Source organism: Lathyrus oleraceus, chromosome 7, assembly GCF_024323335.1.
Source record: "Lathyrus oleraceus cultivar Zhongwan6 chromosome 7, CAAS_Psat_ZW6_1.0, whole genome shotgun sequence".
Classification (NCBI taxonomy): Eukaryota; Viridiplantae; Streptophyta; class Magnoliopsida; order Fabales; family Fabaceae; genus Lathyrus; species Lathyrus oleraceus.
Window position 1 is genome coordinate 203508530 of NC_066585.1, and position 19124 is coordinate 203527653.

General features: G+C 41.4%; 1 protein-coding gene across 1 annotated transcript; it reads left to right on the top strand.

Annotated features, from left to right (window-relative positions):
- The first annotated feature begins 6650 nt into the window (after positions 1–6650).
- Positions 6651–9193, top strand: LOC127102935 (phosphoglycerate kinase, chloroplastic). The gene is made up of 8 exons (XM_051040250.1): positions 6651–6720; positions 6828–7043; positions 7372–7449; positions 7562–7822; positions 8190–8431; positions 8524–8706; positions 8795–8905; positions 9151–9193. Exons 2-8 carry the CDS (start codon positions 6849–6851, stop codon positions 9191–9193), a joined length of 1113 nt encoding a protein of 370 aa, XP_050896207.1. The 5' UTR covers positions 6651–6720; positions 6828–6848.
- Positions 9194–19124: the final 9931 nt, after the last annotated feature.

Genomic DNA, 19124 nt, shown 5'->3' on the forward strand with positions numbered 1-19124 from the left:
CTTTCCCTCCTTTGGGATAAATAACGCACGGTGGCGACTCTTCTGTCATTTTCTTTCTCGCCGGTTGTTTTTTTCGCAGACCGTATTTTTCGGGTTGCGACAACTGGCGACTCTGCTGGGGACTTCGTTTCCCTAAGCGAGTCCCTCCTAGCTTTTGTAGGTTTCTTGTTTGTTGGGTGTTTATTCTTTTGTACAGTCATTTATTTTCAGCATTTACCTGCTTTACCTTATTGCATTCATGTACATATGCTTGCTGTATCTGTGGGTTGTTTGTTTGTTGGGTTGGGACTGTTCTATGAGAGATAAGCCCACTACCCAGGCTTGAGTGTACCCATAGGTATTAGAGTGGATAGTCATGAGGCTTGCGTGGTATGTTGCTACGTTAAGTCGTTCATGAGACCCACATTCCAGACGAGGTTTCTTTTGGATATATTCTGTCCTATGGGTGTTCCATAACGACAGATATTCCTCTAGAAATCGTCGACTCTGGTGACCATTTCCCGAGAACTCAGTCGAGGCCTCTCCTCCGAGACGTGATTATGTTAGCTCTGGTGGGCGCATTCTCGCTGCTCAATCCGAGGACCCCGAGACTGGGAACTTGCTTTAGGATATCCTGTTGAGGGGAGTCAGCAGAGGTCTTTTATCCCGTAATAATGCCAAACCTTCAGTGGTAAACGTATTATTCTCGACTGAAGGGCTGAAGCTGACAAACTTCTATTCTTAGAACCTACCAGTGAGGGGAGGGTTTGATCTCTACAGATACGGTTTCTGCCAGTGGTGCTGTGATGGTGACTTTGGTTCAGCCAAATTTATGGACATTTATTTCTGGGACGCCGGAGTTCTATCCGTGGTTTATCAATGGGTTCCGTTTATTTCGGATCCCCGGGTTGAATTTGAAAGTACCTGTTCAAAGGATCTGACTGTCATCCGTTCAGTGGATGTTCCTGTGATGATAGTGATGTGGTCTCCAGTTTCGTTTATTTCGGAACTCCCCAAGTCGGATTTATGGTGACTTAGTCCCGATGACTGTGACTAGTTCAGAGAATAGGTCTTCAGATGACTTGGTGGCGCAATGGCTTGCATTCATGCATTTGCATCGCATTCATCTGCATTCAACTCGTGTCTATCCGTACTCAGGGTCCACTTTTGAATAAGATTCTGGTTGAGAGATAGCCAGATGTCAGAATGTTATTGATGAAAAATCATCTGTCTCTGTGAAACCAAAATCAAAGGAATATTCCTGGTACGGATGGACATTGCATGTGTGAGTCATACTAACCCATTTGTTGTTTTGTAGGTGTCAACCGGTACGCATAGCTCTTCCATTCAGACATACAGTCAGACTCAACAAATCCAAGCTGATGGATCTTCCCAACGCCGACATCCTTGAACTGAAAGAGATGATGAGGGGATTGTTCAGTATTGTGCAAGGGCTTGCCTTGGGGCAGAAAGCCATGTCTGAGAGATTGGAAAGGATTGAGAGCTGGATGATCAAGGAGAAAGTTCAGGGAAAGGCTTCATCATCCGATGTAACAAATCCCTCTGGCCCGGTAACAAAGAAACTATCTGACAGTGGTCCGCTCAAAAAGGAGGTTGAGTCAAGTGGTGTGCCAGCAAAGAAAGAACGCAGTAAGGATCGTTATCATCCTTATGCTGTTGCTGTAACCACTCTTGTTGGTAACTCACCTGTACCCCCGCAACAACCACCACTTCAACAGAAGGCACCGAGAGCTAAGAGCCAAGTGAGGAAGAAGAAGGAGGATCATCAGTTTGAGGAACCACCTGTGACTTATACCCTTTTGTTCAGGAGATTGAGAGATCTGGGATTAGTTCGGCCGAGGATTTTGATTCCTGTAGAACAACAGCGGAGGCTTCCAAACTATGATGAGAATGCCAGGTGCGAGTTCCATTTTGAGGCACCCGGGCACAGTGTTGAGGGTTGTAGGGCTTTCAGGCATGTTGTCCAAGACTTGGTGGACTCCAAGATCATCAGTTTGGCACAGATCATGGAGGGGGATGTCAACCCTGTACCCAGGCAGGGTCCTGTAAAGATGAAGATGGCGAAAAAGGTCAAGAAAGGAATGGAGATGACTGAGGAAGATCAGTTAAAGGTTCCCATGTCTGTGGTCCCAGAACCTCTAGTGCAGGATGGAGTTTCCCCTGTTATTGATAATGGTTGTGCGGCCGTTGCCACAGAGGGGTGTGTATTGATGGGAGACACGACCCAGAAGATGAAAGAAGTAGAAATGGACATTGGAAAACTTGAAATACCCAGTCAAGCAATCGAAACCGTCCAGGTGGAGGGCGCTCTTGTTGTCGAGAAAGAGAAGAAGTTGTCCATTTCTTCCTATAAACAAGCTCTAGAGGTGGTGAAGAACCAAGAGGCCCGAGGTTGGGGCAGGATCATCGACATAGAGGTAAAGGCAGACATGTTCGGGATTGGTTATCCAGATCAAGAGTCGTCTAGACCAAACAGAGGACGTCGTCCACCGTACATCTTTGTCAGTGCAGGAATGCTGGATTCTGATCATGCTTGTTCAGTGAGTGAAGAGATTGACCGCGACCGCGAGCTCGAGCTGTGGATAAAGTCGTGCGTACCAGGCAATTGGAAGGCCTCCAAAAGCATCACCGTCACTCATCCGGAAGTGTAGTATTTCTGTGTTTCAATTGTTGTTTGCATGAAAGCCATACGTTTTGCCCGAAACGTACTGGTCCATTGTAAGGGTCATCTCATGTGTTTCATTTTGCAACGTTTTGCATCAGTAATAAATGGATGTTTTGTGATTAAAAGCGGTGTTCCCTGTTTTTCATTTTTTACAGTTTTAAAAAAATATATATAAAAAATGGCAATGTTTTTCGTTTTTCTTTTGAACTTGTCTCGTTCCAACCTTAAAAGTGATTACCCTCCTGATCTCATCGATAACAATTTGGTTACACATTTGTATGACTTCGACAATTCGATCTATCATGCTGAAGGAGAAGGCGAAGAAGATTGTGATTTGTTGGAATTAGTCGGGTCGTTGAAACCAGAGGAGAAGGTGATTCAACCGCACGAGGAGCGAATCAAGATTGCCATCCCAAGTACCGCCGAGGTCAGAAGGGAAAGCGAATATTGAGGCCGCTTCAGAGGCAAGTCAAGAACAGGATGGTATATGTGCGCCTGGTTGTATCTAGATACACCAAGGTAAGATACCATTGTTGTGGAGGCACGAGTTACCATGGAGAGAAGACTGTCCTCCAGGGAAGCGGAAACCGGTGCTGAAAGATGAGAATGTGTGTGGACTGTCGAGATGTGAGCTGAGCTAATCTGAAAGATGAATTCCCGGTACATCACAACGAGGTATTGGATTGATTATAATGCTCAGTTTATCTTCATGGATGGCTTCTTGGCCGAGACCAGATTGAACTGTTGCCAGATGATATGACGTAAACCATGTCCATCACACAAGGGGCACCTTCTGGTTATAAGGTGATGTCACTCAGTATCGAGAAGGCCGGTGCCAAGTATCAGAAGTCTAGGGTGACTTTGTTTCGTGATATGATTCATCGTGAAAGCAAATGCCATGTTGATGACATGATGGCAAAGTCCCAAGCAGAGGAGGGGCATCCGGTGGATCAAGTTGTTTGACAGGTAGAGATAACTCATACTGTTGAGTTCGAATTAGCGCACTTATGGAGTGCTGTCCAGCAAGCTGCCGAGGCATGTTGCGAACGAAAGAGGAATCAAGGTTGATCCTGCAAAAAAAAAAAAAAAAAAAAAAAAGGAGTAGGAGGAACCTCTGATTCTGATACCTTCCGGGGAAGAAACGACTGCTAATCTGGTACCTGACAGCCCTTAAGGGGTCTATGAGGTGCGTATTAAGTCAGTATGACTAGTCTTGTCGAAAAGAGCACGCAATTTACCTAAGCAAAAAGTTTATCGACTGTGAAACAATACACTCACTGCTCGAGAAAACTTGATGTACTTTGGCATAGGCTGCTCGCCGATTGAGACAGTGTATGCTGGTTCATACCACCTTGTGGATGTCCAAAATGGATCTGATCAAATATGTGCTTGAGGAGCTAGCATCGAACGGACGGGTTGTGAGAGGGCAAGTGATGTCGACTGAATACGATATTCAGTATACCTCCTGGAAAGCAACCAAGAGGAGGGTATTGTATGGTTATCTCGCCCAACAGTCCACTGATGATTGTCAACCAAGGAAGTCTGAAGTCCCTGATGAGGACATCTCGAGGTACTCGAATCGAAAGATTGAGAGTGACCGATCCCGGAGGAGGGGCCTGACCCCGAATCCGAACGGGTTTTGATGTCTGATGGGGAGAGTTTAAAGAGAGTGAGCTAGTGCTTCCCCGATAACATGTGAACGCACCAATGATAGTGGCTGAGTACGAAGTTGGTATCCTGAGTGTCGTACTTTGGTACGTGCATCTACTGGGGCAACGCCTTCCTCATGCGGTATGGGATGGAAGTGATCTTGCCTGCTGGAGGCTAGATTTCATTGTAAAGAGTCCGGATGGATGAGAAGTTAGAAAAGGGCGAGTGGATGAGGACTCGGTATAACGTGTTGAGCCTGGTTGAGAAAAGAGGCTGACAGTTACTTGTCATGGGGCAGTTGTACCCAGTAAATGAAGCGTGTTGTTGACCGAGAAGTGCGACCTCGTGGGTAGCATGGAAGAGATGTGGTGTTGAAAAGGATCCTTCCTCCTCAAGACGATCGTGGGGCAAGTGGATAAACAATTATGAATGTCCGTTCGTGGTCAAAAAGGGTTTTCTCTGACAGAGCCTTGTTGCTGACGACCACGGATGATGAGGATTTTCCATCCCCTGTGAATGCGGACGCAGTTAAAAGATACTTCGTGAAAAAGAGACCCGCTGGACAAAAAGAATAAAAGAGTCCAGGCAAAAAAGGGCATCCCGGCGAACCAAAAAAAAGAGAGAAAAGGTTCGGGCAAAAGTTAGGGATAATAAAAGAAAAGAACTGTACACCCGGCAAGTCGAAAACCCCACAAGGGCGACTTGGGCAAAAAAGGTATCCCGGTGGACTGAAACCCGAAAGGGCGGTCCAGGCAAAAGAGGGATTGAAACAAACAACTGCGTCTAGCATGATCGTTTGTGTTCATGATGACTTGGATAATCTCCAACAGAGACCAATCGGAAGCATCTTGTTCAGAAGACAGAAAGTGCGGAAAGTCTTGAGGACATATGAGGTGTAACTGAGTTGGAACCCGATAAGATCATGGTTTCACATTGCCACTAGGATAGAGTTTTTTCTGTTGTGTGCAATCACCTCTTTCCAGGGTTTGCTTCCTGTGTGTTGCTCGGTTGTGAGCCATCTTTTATTCCAGTCAATAAAGCGTGTGTTCGGTCAAATAAATTTTGTTTTTGTGTCATTACCGTTTTGATTACGAAAACATCCGTTTATTTTGATAAGAATACTTGCATTTTGAAACATAGAGGTCCCTTCCGATGCATGCTTGTGAGGTTGAAATCTGGAAATCTTATTCGGAAGTTTGAGTGACTTAGGCGTTGAAATATCAGAACACCTGGGGCATACCTGGGGCACGCTTTTATCTAACGATCCCTGCTACAGAGCCTGATCAGGGGCAAGAGATAGTTGAACGGTGAAAAGACAGTGAAGGATTACGACGACAGTCCTGGAAAGTTAATCAAGAAGACTCTTCAGAGTCTGATGATTGGAAAGTTTGTATGAATACCAGGAGTTCGATCTCCGTGGAGTACGGACGAGATTGGGAATACAAGATGATGGAGCAGAAAAGTCCAGAAGCGTCTGGGAGTTCGTAAAAGAGGGAGAGCCGACACTGTGGGTGGACGATGGATGCCGCAATTCGGCGACTCGACAGGTGTTCCGTGTCCAATAAGCTGTATTTTCCCAGTAGGTGTGAGAGGGTTACCTCCACTACGCCAAAAAGTGCTTTTGGCAGCACCAAAAAGAAAGCGCTTTTTAAAAAAAGCGCTGTAATAGCTTGAAAAAAAATTCGCCTATGCAAAGAAAGCGCTTTTAAGGTAAAAGCGCTCTTATAGGTCTCCACTTATGAAAGCGCTTTTAAGGTAAAAGCGCTCTTATAGGTCTCAGTCTCACATCTATGAGTTTCACACTTATGAAAGCGCTTTTAAGGTAAAAGCGCTCTTATAGGTCTCATGGGTTTCACACTTATGAAAGCGCTTTTAAGGTAAAAGCGCTCTTATAGGTCTCAGTCTCACATCTATGAGTTTTACACTTATGAAAGCGCTTTTAAGGTAAAAGCGCTCTTATAGGTCTCATGGGTTTCACACTTATGAAAGCGCTTTTAAGGTAAAAGCGCTCTCATAGGTCATTTATAAAAATTATAATAAATCTAATATTACAAAATCCCTGACTTTCAGAAATCCCTCTTTCACTCTCTCTCGTTCGAAGCTCTCGCTGCCCTGGAAAAAATTCCACAGAGTACCTGGAAATCTCAACGATAAACACTGCAAATTTGAAAGAGACTGCATTCGAAAGAGAAGGATTCAATACCTGGAAATCTCATTGCGTTTTAAGGTTAGGTTTTCGTGTCTTTCTGTTTTGCCCTAGAAGTCAAAGAATAGGTGGTCGATTTTGGTTTGAATGGACTTGCATTGCTACATTATGGGTTATTTATTCCTCATTTCTCTCTATAAATATTCCAGAACCTTCCTTCTTACAGTCAGTGTCCGAACTCCGATCTCAACCATCCATTGTAAGTTCCGCCACCAAACTCTCAAATTTCCACTCCGTTTTCCTCTTTTTGATTCTGATCCGTTTTGTTTCTCCTTGAATTTCAACGTGATTGATTCATTGTTTCAGATTTGTGTAAAGTTGAAGAAAATGGCGACAAAGAGAAGCGTTGGAACATTGAAGGAAGCTGATTTGAAGGGAAAGAGGGTTTTCGTTAGGGTTGATCTAAACGTTCCTTTGGATGATAACTTGAACATCACCGATGATACCAGAATCCGTGCTGCTATTCCTACCATCAAGTACTTGACTGGTTATGGTGCTAAAGTCATCCTCTCCTCCCATCTGGTAACCCTTCTATACTCTCTTTGCATGACTGTAATTTGTGTTTTCATTAGATTGATTACTTTTACTAGTTTTATCTTTGTTAATCATACTGCAAAGATTCGGTGTTGTTGTTATGGCTTTTGTTGTGATTTAAGTTAATTTTCCATTTGAGTTAGATCCGGTAAATATTTTAATTTAAAGGTTGAAGTAATGGGTATGTGGTTTCTGTTTTAATTTTGCTTATTTTGCATATTTCAATGTTGAGATGTATTGAAGAGGAGTTTGAGAAACTATGAATGTTTGATAGTAGTAGTAACTTGAAATTAATTCTTGAATGTGTTGTTTTCAGGGACGTCCAAAGGGTGTAACACCTAAGTACAGTTTGAAGCCCCTTGTACCAAGGTTGTCTGAACTTCTTGGATCCGAGGTGTGTGTTTACTAAACTGGTCTGTTTGTTCTATTTTGGGATTCTATCAAACCATTCTTATTTGCTGGTTTACTTTTTTTTTAATTATGTTGATTTCTCTTGATTATTATAGGTTACGATTGCTGGTGACAGTATTGGTGAGGAGGTTGAGAAGTTGGTTGCACAAATTCCAGAAGGTGGTGTTTTGCTTTTAGAGAATGTGAGGTTCCACAAGGAAGAGGAGAAGAATGATCCTGAATTTGCCAAGAAGTTGGCTTCCCTTGCTGATCTTTATGTGAATGATGCATTTGGCACTGCTCATCGTGCTCATGCTTCTACAGAAGATGTTGCTAAATACTTGAAGCCTTCTGTTGCAGGATTCCTCATGCAGAAGGTATGTTGGAAGTAAATGTAATTCCATGATATATTTGACAGTGTTGTTAATTAGTGGCTATAGTAGAAGCAATGCTATAGAACTATAGTGAACATCACTATTTTTGTGATATTTATTCATTGTATGCGATCTTCATTACAGAAGAAGAATGGGTTGCTTTTGTAGCCCAAAGAAGAGACGAAAATTTCAAGAAAGTGAGTGCCACAAATCGCGAGAGAGCGTCAAATCCCACGTATGCATACAAAAAAGGGCGTTTGGGATATGCACGCTTAGAGGAAAAAATTGTAAGTATACAAAAATGCTACGATCTTATTAATTGTCTCAATGTGTTATAATTGATTATCTTATTATTTGTGTCAATGCGTAGTTAGACGAGGGATCTTCCAGTGACTTCTTTGCCAAAAAAAGTGCTTTTGTGCCTCGATACCAGATATCTCTTGAAACACTTGTTGACTCATCAGATATGGCAACAGCTGGTGCTATTCGCTTACTGGATATGGAGGAAGATATCTTTGGTTATTCATGCACTGAAACAATCGGAAAAGAAGATCTGGAACATATTTTTCGGCATCAAGAATTAGGCGTCGGTGTTATACACACATACATCCGGTAATCCGATCTATATATTATTTAATTACTTGAACAATTTATTTACACATTTCAATAAAAATAGTCTAATGTTTATTATGTTTTTATTGAAGGTTCTTGTATGACAATTTCATGCGCGGGAATGATCAATTGTCAAACAGATTCCGTTTCGTGTCTTCCTCCCTGGTCAACAAAGCATTAATTTGTAGGGAACCGGATTCATGTAGAGAGTACTTAGTCAAGAGATTCATGGCCAGCAGTACAAACAACTTGTATCTTTGGCCGTATAATTCAGGGTTAGATTTTAATTCTAAGTTTATTCTAATCTTTAATTGTTTCTTTTACGTAAAAAAATTCCATATAAACTTTTGTTTTAATTTATAGGTGTCACTGGTTGTTGCTTGCTATTGATCCTTTAAAAGAAGTGGTATATTTTCTGAATTCGATAGATGGTGAATGGACAAATTATCCGGATATGAAGCAATTAGTTGATACGTAAGTGAGACTGTTCTAAATATTCGTGTATATTTATGTGAGATTGTTCTAAATATATGTTTTTATTTTGTTAGATCAATAAAAGTGTTCCGATCTCAAAGACAAGCTCGAGTACCACGTACTAAATCCAGCAACATTACGTGGATAAAAGTGCAGGTACTTTAATTTTCACAATTTTGCTTATAATAGTGATGCTACTTGATAAGAAAAGATAACTATACATTCTTATTTATTTTTCTATGTAGTGTCCTCTACAGCGCAACGGTATCGATTGCGGATACTTTGTAATGAGGTTTATGAGGGAAATCATTAATATGAATCAAATAGAGATTCCAATCACGGTATGGATTTATAACTTAGGATTTGTTTTAATATTTATCGAATATTTCATATTATTTATTACTTTTAACTAAATCATGCATATTATGTTTTGTTATGTAGTACTTTGATGAATACAAGTGTGCTCATTACACGAGACTGCAGTTGGAACAAATCAAGGAGGAATTGTGTCAATATTTTATTGAGAAAAGATTAATTAGTATATAATGGTTTCAAAATAACATGAATACTTTGATGAAGAATGGTTTCTGGTTGGCAAGTGTATAGTTCTTTATATTTTTAACAGATTAGTTATGACTCCAAATAGGCCGTATAACATATTAGTTTTGACTTGTGTATAGTTCTTTATAATTTTAGTGATATCTTTAATTTCATGGATAGATTAATGTGTTCATTCTTGTGTTGGTTTGCTTTAAAAAATTACAAATGCTTGAATTATGACTCCAAATGTGTTCAGTGCCTATCTATCCTTGTGTTGGTTTGCTTGAATTATGACTCCAAATGTGTTCATTCTTGTGTTGGTTTGCTTGTGTTGGTTTAAAAAATTACAAATGCTTGAATTATGACTCCAAATGCTTGAATTAGAGAGGCTTGATTTACAGGTTTATGGGATTATTCCCAAAAAATATTACAGGTTGAAATGGTAGGCTTAAACTGAAGGCAGCGTTTTGTTATTTTACTAGAGGAAAAGACAGCGCTTTTTAGTAAAAAGCGCTGCTAAAGGTTGTCAATAGAGAGCGCTTTTTACTAAAAAGCGCTGCTAAAGGTTGTCAATAGAGAGCGCTTTTTAGTAAAAAGCGCTGCTATAGGTTGTCAATAGAGATCGCTTTTTACTAAAAAGCGCTGCTATAGGTTGTCAATAGAGAGCGCTTTTTAGTAAAAAGCGCTGCTATAGGTGGTATATAGACAACCTTTAAGAGCGCTTTTTACTAAAAAGCGCTGCTAAAGGTTGTCAATAGAGAGCGCTTTTTAGTAAAAAGCGCTCTTAAAGGTTGTCTATATACCACCTTTAGCAGCGCTTTTTACTAAAAAGCGCTCTCTATTGACAACCTTTAGCAGCGCTTTTTAGTAAACAAAAAGCGCTGCTAAAACCTATAGCAGCGCCACCTACGGCAGCGCTTTTAAGCGCTTTTAAAGGCCAAAAAAAGCGCTCTCATAGGTCTTTTTTGGCGTAGTGCTCCCTAACAGATTTGAGATCAGTGTCTCCTCAGCGAGCCTAAAGGTTACTGCCTTCCCAGTAGGGTTTGTGTTGATGGTTTTCCCTCAGCGAGGTCCCCAAGCGGATCGGATTCGGAGAAAATCATCCCCAGTAGAGATAAGAATGGGTTGCCTCCCCTAGCAGGGTAATCTCCAAGCAGTTCGGGTTCGATGGAGTGCATCCTCAGCAAGGTTTGTCTTTCCCCAGCAGGGTGGAAGTTGACGTGGTTATAAGATCCTCAGCACAGTTCCTGGAGTTCCCCGGTGTTGTCTCTGGAGGAGACGTGTGTTTATGCATTCATCATTTAGATAAGCATAACATATTGCATCATTAGTGCATAGCATTTCCATGATCATGGAGCATTGTGTAAAACAAGAAAAAAAAACTCATGCATCAACATTGCAAACATATCCATTAGCCCTAGGCCGTGGTGACCAGCCGAGATTGGTTTGTTGTGAAGAGTTTAGAACCGCGCCATTGGATCGGCTTCAGAATTGGGTTCATCAGCATGGTTGAGAAGTTGGTGTTTTCCCAACAAGTGACTCCTTAGTTAAGTGGGTATCCCCAGCAGTGTTACTCCCCGAAGTTGGCATCATTTTGCAAGCTTGGTTCGATTCCCCTAGCATATGTGGGCGTGTCTGATCTCTCCATATAGAGTCGACCCCTTAGGCAGAAAATGTCCACCATTCCTTCTGCGCTCCCCACCGAGATACATCCTCGTGGATGACGGTTGCTTCCGTTCCCTCCATAATGGGATGGGTTTTCCCTATTGAGTTCTTTCCTCATTAGGATGAGTCTTGATTCAATTTGCCTTTTTGGATCGATCCTAAATTGGCTTCCTGTTGGCTGTCTCCCGTGCTTCCCTGGGGCATAAATGAATAGTCGCTCACTAACCGGCACTCATTCATCTCATCCTCAGCGGAATTTTTTGGCTTCTACCAACGAACCGGTAGTTGTAAGTCCTATCTTTGTGGTTTTCTACCTACAAGCTGGTAGTTGTAAAATCCCACTTTCACCCCCTAGCAGAGGTAGCCTTTGTGGTTCATGCTGTTTTTGGCTTCTACCTACTAACCGGTAGTTGTAAGTCCTATCTTTGTGGTTTTCTACCTATTAACTGGTAGCTGTAAAATCCCACTTTCATCCCCTTGGTGGAGTTAACCCTGTGTGCTCATCCTATCGATGACTGGTTACTTTTCCGTGGTTTTCTGCCTACTAACCGGTAGATGTAATCCCCTCTTTGTGGTATTGATAGTCTTGTCCCCTCTGGATACTTGCCTTGATCAAGCAGTATTGTCCCCCATTGGGTCTTCCCCTTCTTTTTGGATACTTGCTCCGAGTAAGCAACTTTATCCTCTTTTGATTGGTCATCTTATTCATACCTAGTCTGGTACCCCGTTGCCTTTCTTTTCGGTCGTTTATCCATTTAACAACCTGCAACCCGGTTATGGATAATCTTCCATGCGAGTGTATTATCTACGTTTTGACGGCTATAGATAATATATCTCATGCACTCTTTGGTCAATCTTTCGATTGTTATCCCCAGCATAGGTCTTTGGCATGCGTGCCGGCTCACGTATCACTGTTTTGTTATCTTCGCCGATGCTGATAGACATGAAGTTCCCAGTATCCAGACCGAAGTGGTGTTCAGACCAGTTTTTCCGATTTCCAGATCGAAGAAGTTCTCAACAATCAGGACGAAGAACTTGTGGTGTTCAGACCAGTTTTCCCGATTTCCAGATCGAAGAAGTTCTCAACAATCAGGACGAAGAACTTGTAGTGTTCAGACCAGTTTTCCCGATTTCCAGATCGAAGAAGTTCTCAACAGTCAGGACGAAGAACTTGTGGTGTTCAGACCAGTTTTCCCGGTATCCAGACCGAAGTGGCGTCCATACCAGTTCCCGGTATCCAGACCGAAGTGGCATTCCAGGCCAGTTCCCGGTATCCAGACCGAAGTGGCATTCAGGTCAGTTTTCCCGGTATCTAGACCGAAGTGGCATTCCAGGCCAGTTCCCGGTATCCAGACCGAAGTGGCATTCCAGGCCAGTTCCCGGTATCCAGACCGAAGTGGCATTCAGGCCAGTTTTCCCGGTATCCAGACCGAAGTGGCGTCCAGGCCAGTTCCCGGTATCCAGACCGAAGTGGCATTCAAGCCAGTTTCCGATTTCCAGATCGAAGTGGAGTTCAGACCAGATTTCCGGTGATCAGACCAACATTGATACTCTCATATTCCGATGCTTAGTGCGGCGTTCAGGCCATGGGTATTCCTGTGTTACCATTTATTTTGGTATTCAGGTCAACTTCCTGTTTCGGTACTCAGACCGATTTTCACCGTACCAGACGGGCTCTTCTTTCGAGATTGCTTCTTTGCCGATTCTGACAGACATTGTTAATTATTTCGTACGGATTCAGGATCAAAATCCGGGTCTTCTTAGTATTTAACCATCTCCCACTTTGATCATATGAAGAATACCCTGCTTCATATTCTCTAGTTGAAGACGCTTAAATAGGGGCAGCTGTCATACCCCGATTTTGCTCCTGAATTTTTTATGTTTGTTTGGCATGCTTGGCCTAACCTAACTTTGGTTTTACATGAGAATTGGTTTTGATTCAAAGTCATGGTGTTGTGATTGTGGATATATCTATGGTCTGGGACATTTGAAAAAAAAAAAACAGGTTTCTTGTGTTTCAAGCCACTTTCTAGTCATGTTATTGGTTCATGGATACTATGCCAAAACCCTAACCTTATGGTCTTATTTCATGGTTTTGTTCATACACATTATCAGTCAAGTTATTTTCTTTTCAAAAGTCAAACATTCAAGTCATGACTAAACCAATTGTGAAAACCAACTTCAAACCATTTTGTTAATCCATTTCAATTTATTTCAATTTTATTTCATTACATTTGATTCCATACAAAAAATACAAAATTTGGCATTTTTGACCAATTGTTGACTTTGGTCAACAGTTGACTTTTTGGTCAACTTTGACCAAAGTCAACCCAAAATCCACAAACCCAAAATTTCACCCTAACCAATAATTCATCTTTCATTTACAAAGAAAATACAAAAAATGCATTTTTGACCATTTGTTGACTTTGGTCAACGGTTGACTTTTTGGTCAACTTTGACCAAAGTCAACCCCCACTTGCTCTTGACTATCCAAACTTGGTCTGGCCCTTTGTTTCATTGTGTCATCCAATCTTCATGTTTGTTGATGATTTTTTCTTGTTTACTTCATTTGCAAGTAAGTCCCATTGAACAAACCAATTCAAAACTCCAAAACCATGAATTTTCAATGGTCATTCCTAACCTGTACCATTTTACAACAAAAAATCTGTTACCACACGATCCCAACACCAGTTGCCACTCCACATAGCCACCAAATAATAAGCTGTAGCAGCACCACAAGAATGTGCTCATGGAAAGTGCAACCAAGTTCCCTGCTCACAGTACACCACATCACCTAGCCAAAGCCTCCAACCTGCCATCAAACAACAAACTGCAGCAAGCAATGCAACCAATACATATCTAGCAAGGCATCAAAACAGCTCATGCCACACATAGAAATCTAAGTCAGAAATCAACATAGAACCTGCAGCAACAACATGCCAAGTTAAATCGATATCCCCGTTGTTCCAACCCAAAGTCACTGCAAGCAAATACCGGCGGTATGTATGGAAAGTGAAAGTTTCGACCAAAATCAAGAGGGATAACAAGCTTAGTTCGGCACCAACATGGTTGATAAGTCACAACAATGCAGGTCAACCAATATTCATAACAGGGATTAGTTGCTTCCGTTGTATCCTAACAGCATAGGGATTCACCAAGACTCAACAAGCAACAAATGTTGCAAACACATAAGCCAACTCCAACGGCAAATGCAATCCAAACACAAACCAAAGCATCCTGCAATGCACCAGTAACAACAAGTCAGCAACAACGGGTAACAAGAAACCAACTGAATCCAAAAACATTCAGTGTAAATAACCAAAGCATCATTAAAACCCCGATCGTCCACCATGTTCCAAGCTTTCTCATTCAGCGCCATGATGTACCATGAACAGCAAGTATGGCATTGACTATTCCCTGCATTATAAGTCATAGTAGCTCATGACGCAATAGTCGACATCTGCAACAGCTAATGTAGGAGAATCACTTATACCGGCAAACGCTGGCAGCAAACTAACTTCCTGCATGAAAAGGTTACAACGGAATTCTTCAAGAATTAATCCATGAACCCGACGACCCTGCATCATATCAAAGCAATGAGCAAATGAGACATAACGGCAACATAACCGCAAACATAAACACATGCTCACATCTATTATTGTTACTGCTTCCTCTGTCACGTAATTATATCCAATAATGATCTGAATCCCTCATTTGCCAACCCTTGTTATCTGCTCAAAGATCCATTGTCAACTCCACTTCTTCAAGTTGTGCCTCCTCTATGTTTCCCCATCTGCTTCCGAGACTCTTCACGTTTATGCTATTTTAATCGGCTAGAACTGGGAGAACAGATTCACGTTGCCGTTATGAGGATGTTATGAGGATGGAACGGGATCAATTTGTCTCTGTTGCGAATAGTGTTATCAATATGTATGTTAAGGCTGGTGGTGTCTACTATGCGAGAAGTACAAAGTGAATTTAATGGAACACCGTCATACCTGACTGTGCTATGAGTGGTTTAGAGGAATATTCTTTAAGGAGGCTTGTTGATTTATTACAGAGTGGACTGTTGCCGGACCAATTCACCATTGCAACTGTTCTAAGGGTTTGTTCCTCTCCTGAAGAAAGTTATTGTCTTGATAGACAGGTGCATACCTGTGCTTCAAAATTTGGGATCATCTTAAATTGATGCCTACTCTAAATGATGAAATGAGGAAATAAGATAGGTTTTCTTCATACCTGTGTTACCCATGAGGCTGCCGATGAGTTTCCATAAATCTGTTGCATGGAAACTTACTGAAGAGGCTTCTTCTCATCTGCCTTCAGGTCCTGTTGATTTGCTCTCTCTGTCGGAGAAAAGGAGCACATACAATCCATATTTTTTCTCCTTGTCAATATGCTGCTTTACCAAGGATATATACCAGTTCACTATAGCAGACTTGCAGATGATAAGTTGGTTCTTTGAGCGATAGTAATGACTTTCATGATGAGACAACCGGTAATTTGACGGTGACACGATTGTTGGACCTCTACCGTTTGTTGAGGGGTCTTGGCAATATGAACTACCATATTTACTATAGTCAAGAAGATGAGGAAATCATATTCCAGCTCATGAGTAATGGCAAAGAAGATTTATCTTCTACAAGAATTCACACGGCATCCTTGAAATGGTTGTTTCGACAAGAGAACATAATTGAATCGTTGTGCCATCAGATTTTAAAATACTGCAGGAACTAACATGACATATGCACCAACATCTTTCGATACACACGTCCTAGAATTCATATCCTCCAACAAGAGGCAACCCTGCAAAAGCAAATCCAGCACCGAACATGGGTGAAATGGGAGCATATCACAAGAACTCTGCACCCGAAGCATTATGCAGCAAACTCGGTAGAACCGGATTCCACTCAACCACCCACGCTAGCCGCCAACGACAACCAACCTACTGCAACTGACATGCCATGCACTTACAATATCAGTTCACCTCGCCAGCTTGCACCTCCAAAGTCATTGAACCTACATAAACAAAACCAACCAGAAGCATCAATGCATAATTCATGAATGTGTGTGTCAATGACCAATCTACCGTGAACACAAGTCAAGCCATGAAATATTGATCCAAATGGAGCTACCAACACATTGGATTTACAGGACTTGCTATCCCGTTGTAATGGCTATCCTTGAGGCATGAATTTGGAAGCAAATGCATTGGTCCTGTATCCTGCAGCGGCCAAAACCAACATGAGCCTCACATAAGAAAACAATGCTAACACGCTTAAACCACCTGATGAACTGAACGAAGGGATCCAGCAGGGAAATGCAAGGCCAATTCAACAAGGTTGCAGCAAACCATGCTCACCATTCTTTTACTGCGGTAAAAAAATAAGGGGGGAACACATTAATCAGTCAAATTGCAAAATCCAAAGTGCAAAATCATTAACCAACAGTTAGAGGGCAAAGTCCAAAAACATCCCAAATTGGTATGAGGTCAAAGCAGAGAGGAAAGTTTGTGAAGGATACCTTTTCTTGAATCTAACATGGATAGGGCAATTCAATTTCTGAGCATCCAAAGTGCTTTGCAGAGTTACTTTTGAACACAAGGGCACCAATTTGTAACCCTAATTCACAGAATATAAATAGAGAGAATGAATCAGTAAACAAAAAAACCCTAGAGAACAACAAAGAACTGGGAGGCGAAATCTGAGAAGAGACCCTAAAAATCCCAAGATTGATTACCTCGAGGCCAGCACCTGTACGTTCTTCACCGCCACCGCTGCGACATTTTGTAAGGACTTTTCTTTCTTTCTCTCTATTTTTCTCCTAGCTTGTTGTCTGAAAATGTTGTGAGAGTTGAGAGAGATTGATTCGCTGAGCTTAAGGTCGAGTGCGAGAGAGATTTCATTGAGAGATTGAAAGAAACGTGAGGTGAGGAGCGTTTGAATAATGGAGATTGAGAGATGAGGTTGAGCGACATGGGCGAGATAGCGATTGAATGGTTTTTCTGGTGAGAATGTGAGAGAGAGTGAAGGAGACGATAGCGGTAGAGAATCTGCTGTTTCCATTTTCTTTTTTCCTTTTTTTTAATTATTTCTTTTATTATTTAATTTATTTCATTTTTAACACAAAAATCAAAAAATGTATATGTTCTTATTTTCTTTTATTATTATTATTTATTTTTTGTTTAGCTTAATTTGTTTTTAACAGAGATAATAAAAAACCCATTAAAATGTTTATTTTGTTTTTTTTATTTTATTTTGTTATAAATTTGTCAGCCCAGTTCATATATTTATGATAGCATCTCAATAGCAAATATTGTTGAGTGCCCTAGTGGAGAAGGGCAGTGTGCATATTCTTGAGTGGGGTGGGTTCAACACTCACGTGTGGCATTTTTTTGGCAATTTTTTTTATTTCTCTTAGTTATATTATTTTTCTTTTTAGCATTTTTTATTCTTTTATTATTTTGTTAATATCTTTTTTTTATGTCTATTATAATTTCATTTGTTAGTAAATGCATAGTTCAAAAACCATTTTTTCAAACTATAAAAATCATACTTTTCTCGATTTAATATCGAGCCCATTTTTCACACCCTTGTAAGTCGATTGCTTCTTAAGCATCGCCATCGACCTCACATAGCTTACTCTTGGGCTTTCTTACAATGAGCCGGTTTCTTTGCACTTACACTCATACATTGTTTAATGCTTTATTATTCCATTCTTTGATTATTTGATTCGATTATATACTTGTTTATATCTTACTTGTTTGATTAACTGTGGCCTACTTGTATGGTGTTTGAGGCATATATTTATATTGCTTGATTGCCATGTCAACCCCCATTCATAACAAATGTATCCCTCTCCCATGAAATGTATAATATTTATTCTTTCATTCTTTATTCATCTGTTAATACAAGAATTAAAATGAACACCCGATAACCATTTCAAAACAAGATCAAAACCTCGATCCAACGTCGAGTAATCATTTTTTCAAAAACCTAACAGAACCAGCACGTATTCATCCACCCTTTTGTAAGTCGATTGCTTTATGCATCGCCATCAACCTTGTAAGTCGATTGCTTTATGCATCGCCATCAACCTTGTAAGTCGATTGCTTCGTGCATCGCCATCTACCTTTATCCCTAACACTTCTCCTCGCTCCTTTCGTCGATTCTTGTTCCGATTAGATAGCACCCATTAGATAGAACCCTTTGTATGATAACATAGGTAGAATTCCCATATTCTTCGCATGCTAACATTAGGTAGATATTCCCATTTGTAAATCCTAAACACTTAAGTACACATTGCATGACAACTTTAGGGCAGAGCTTCCCCACTTCTAGACCTTTTCCGAGCGTCTCCGATCTTGTGGCATGTAGTCCGTCCTATTGCAAAGAGGTAACTGCCTAAGACTCGATTCAGCGAGCTGCGACACCTACTGCTAGGGCGTGAACACATTGCCCACTCTCTTTTGACACAACTGGTGTCCTCCTTCTAAGTCCATGTTCAGATGGCAACCCCTATGTAGGGGAACTACGTTGCCCTGATCCTCATACCAGATGAGGTACGTAGGCAGGAGATCGTGCGAGATCTCTCCGGGCACACCTTTCTTTTTCTTTTTGTGTGTGTTTCGGTTCGGATGCTGATGTAAGTCCAGTGATTGGCAGTCGGGCTCCGAGTTTACCCTTTTGTGTGTGTTTCGGTTCGGATGCTGATGTAAGTCCAGTGATTGGCAGTCGGGCTCCACGTTTGCCCTTTTGTGTGTGTTTCGGTTCGGATGCTGATGTAAGTCCAGTGATTGGCAGTCGGGCTCCACGTTTGCCCTTTTGTGTGTGTTTTGGTTCGGATGCTGATGTAAGTCCAGTGATTGGCAGTCGGGCTCCATGTTTGCCACCTTTTTGTGTGTAGGTGTCTTGTTTTGTTTGGCGTGCGTGAGCCAAACTACGGCAACTCTGATTCTCATGTTCAGATGAGATACGTAGGCACAAGACGCGATGTCTTGCGGAGTTTGACTAAT

Excerpts from the sequence above, each read along its gene's own strand:
- LOC127102935 (XM_051040250.1), top strand. The coding sequence starts at position 6,849 with ATGGCGACAAAGAGAAGCGTTGGAACATTGAAGGAAGCTGATTTGAAG. Across the intron at positions 7,044-7,371 it reads TCATCCTCTCCTCCCATCTG|GGACGTCCAAAGGGTGTAAC; the intron begins GTAACCCTTCTA and ends TGTTGTTTTCAG. Across the intron at positions 7,450-7,561 it reads CTGAACTTCTTGGATCCGAG|GTTACGATTGCTGGTGACAG; the intron begins GTGTGTGTTTAC and ends TGATTATTATAG.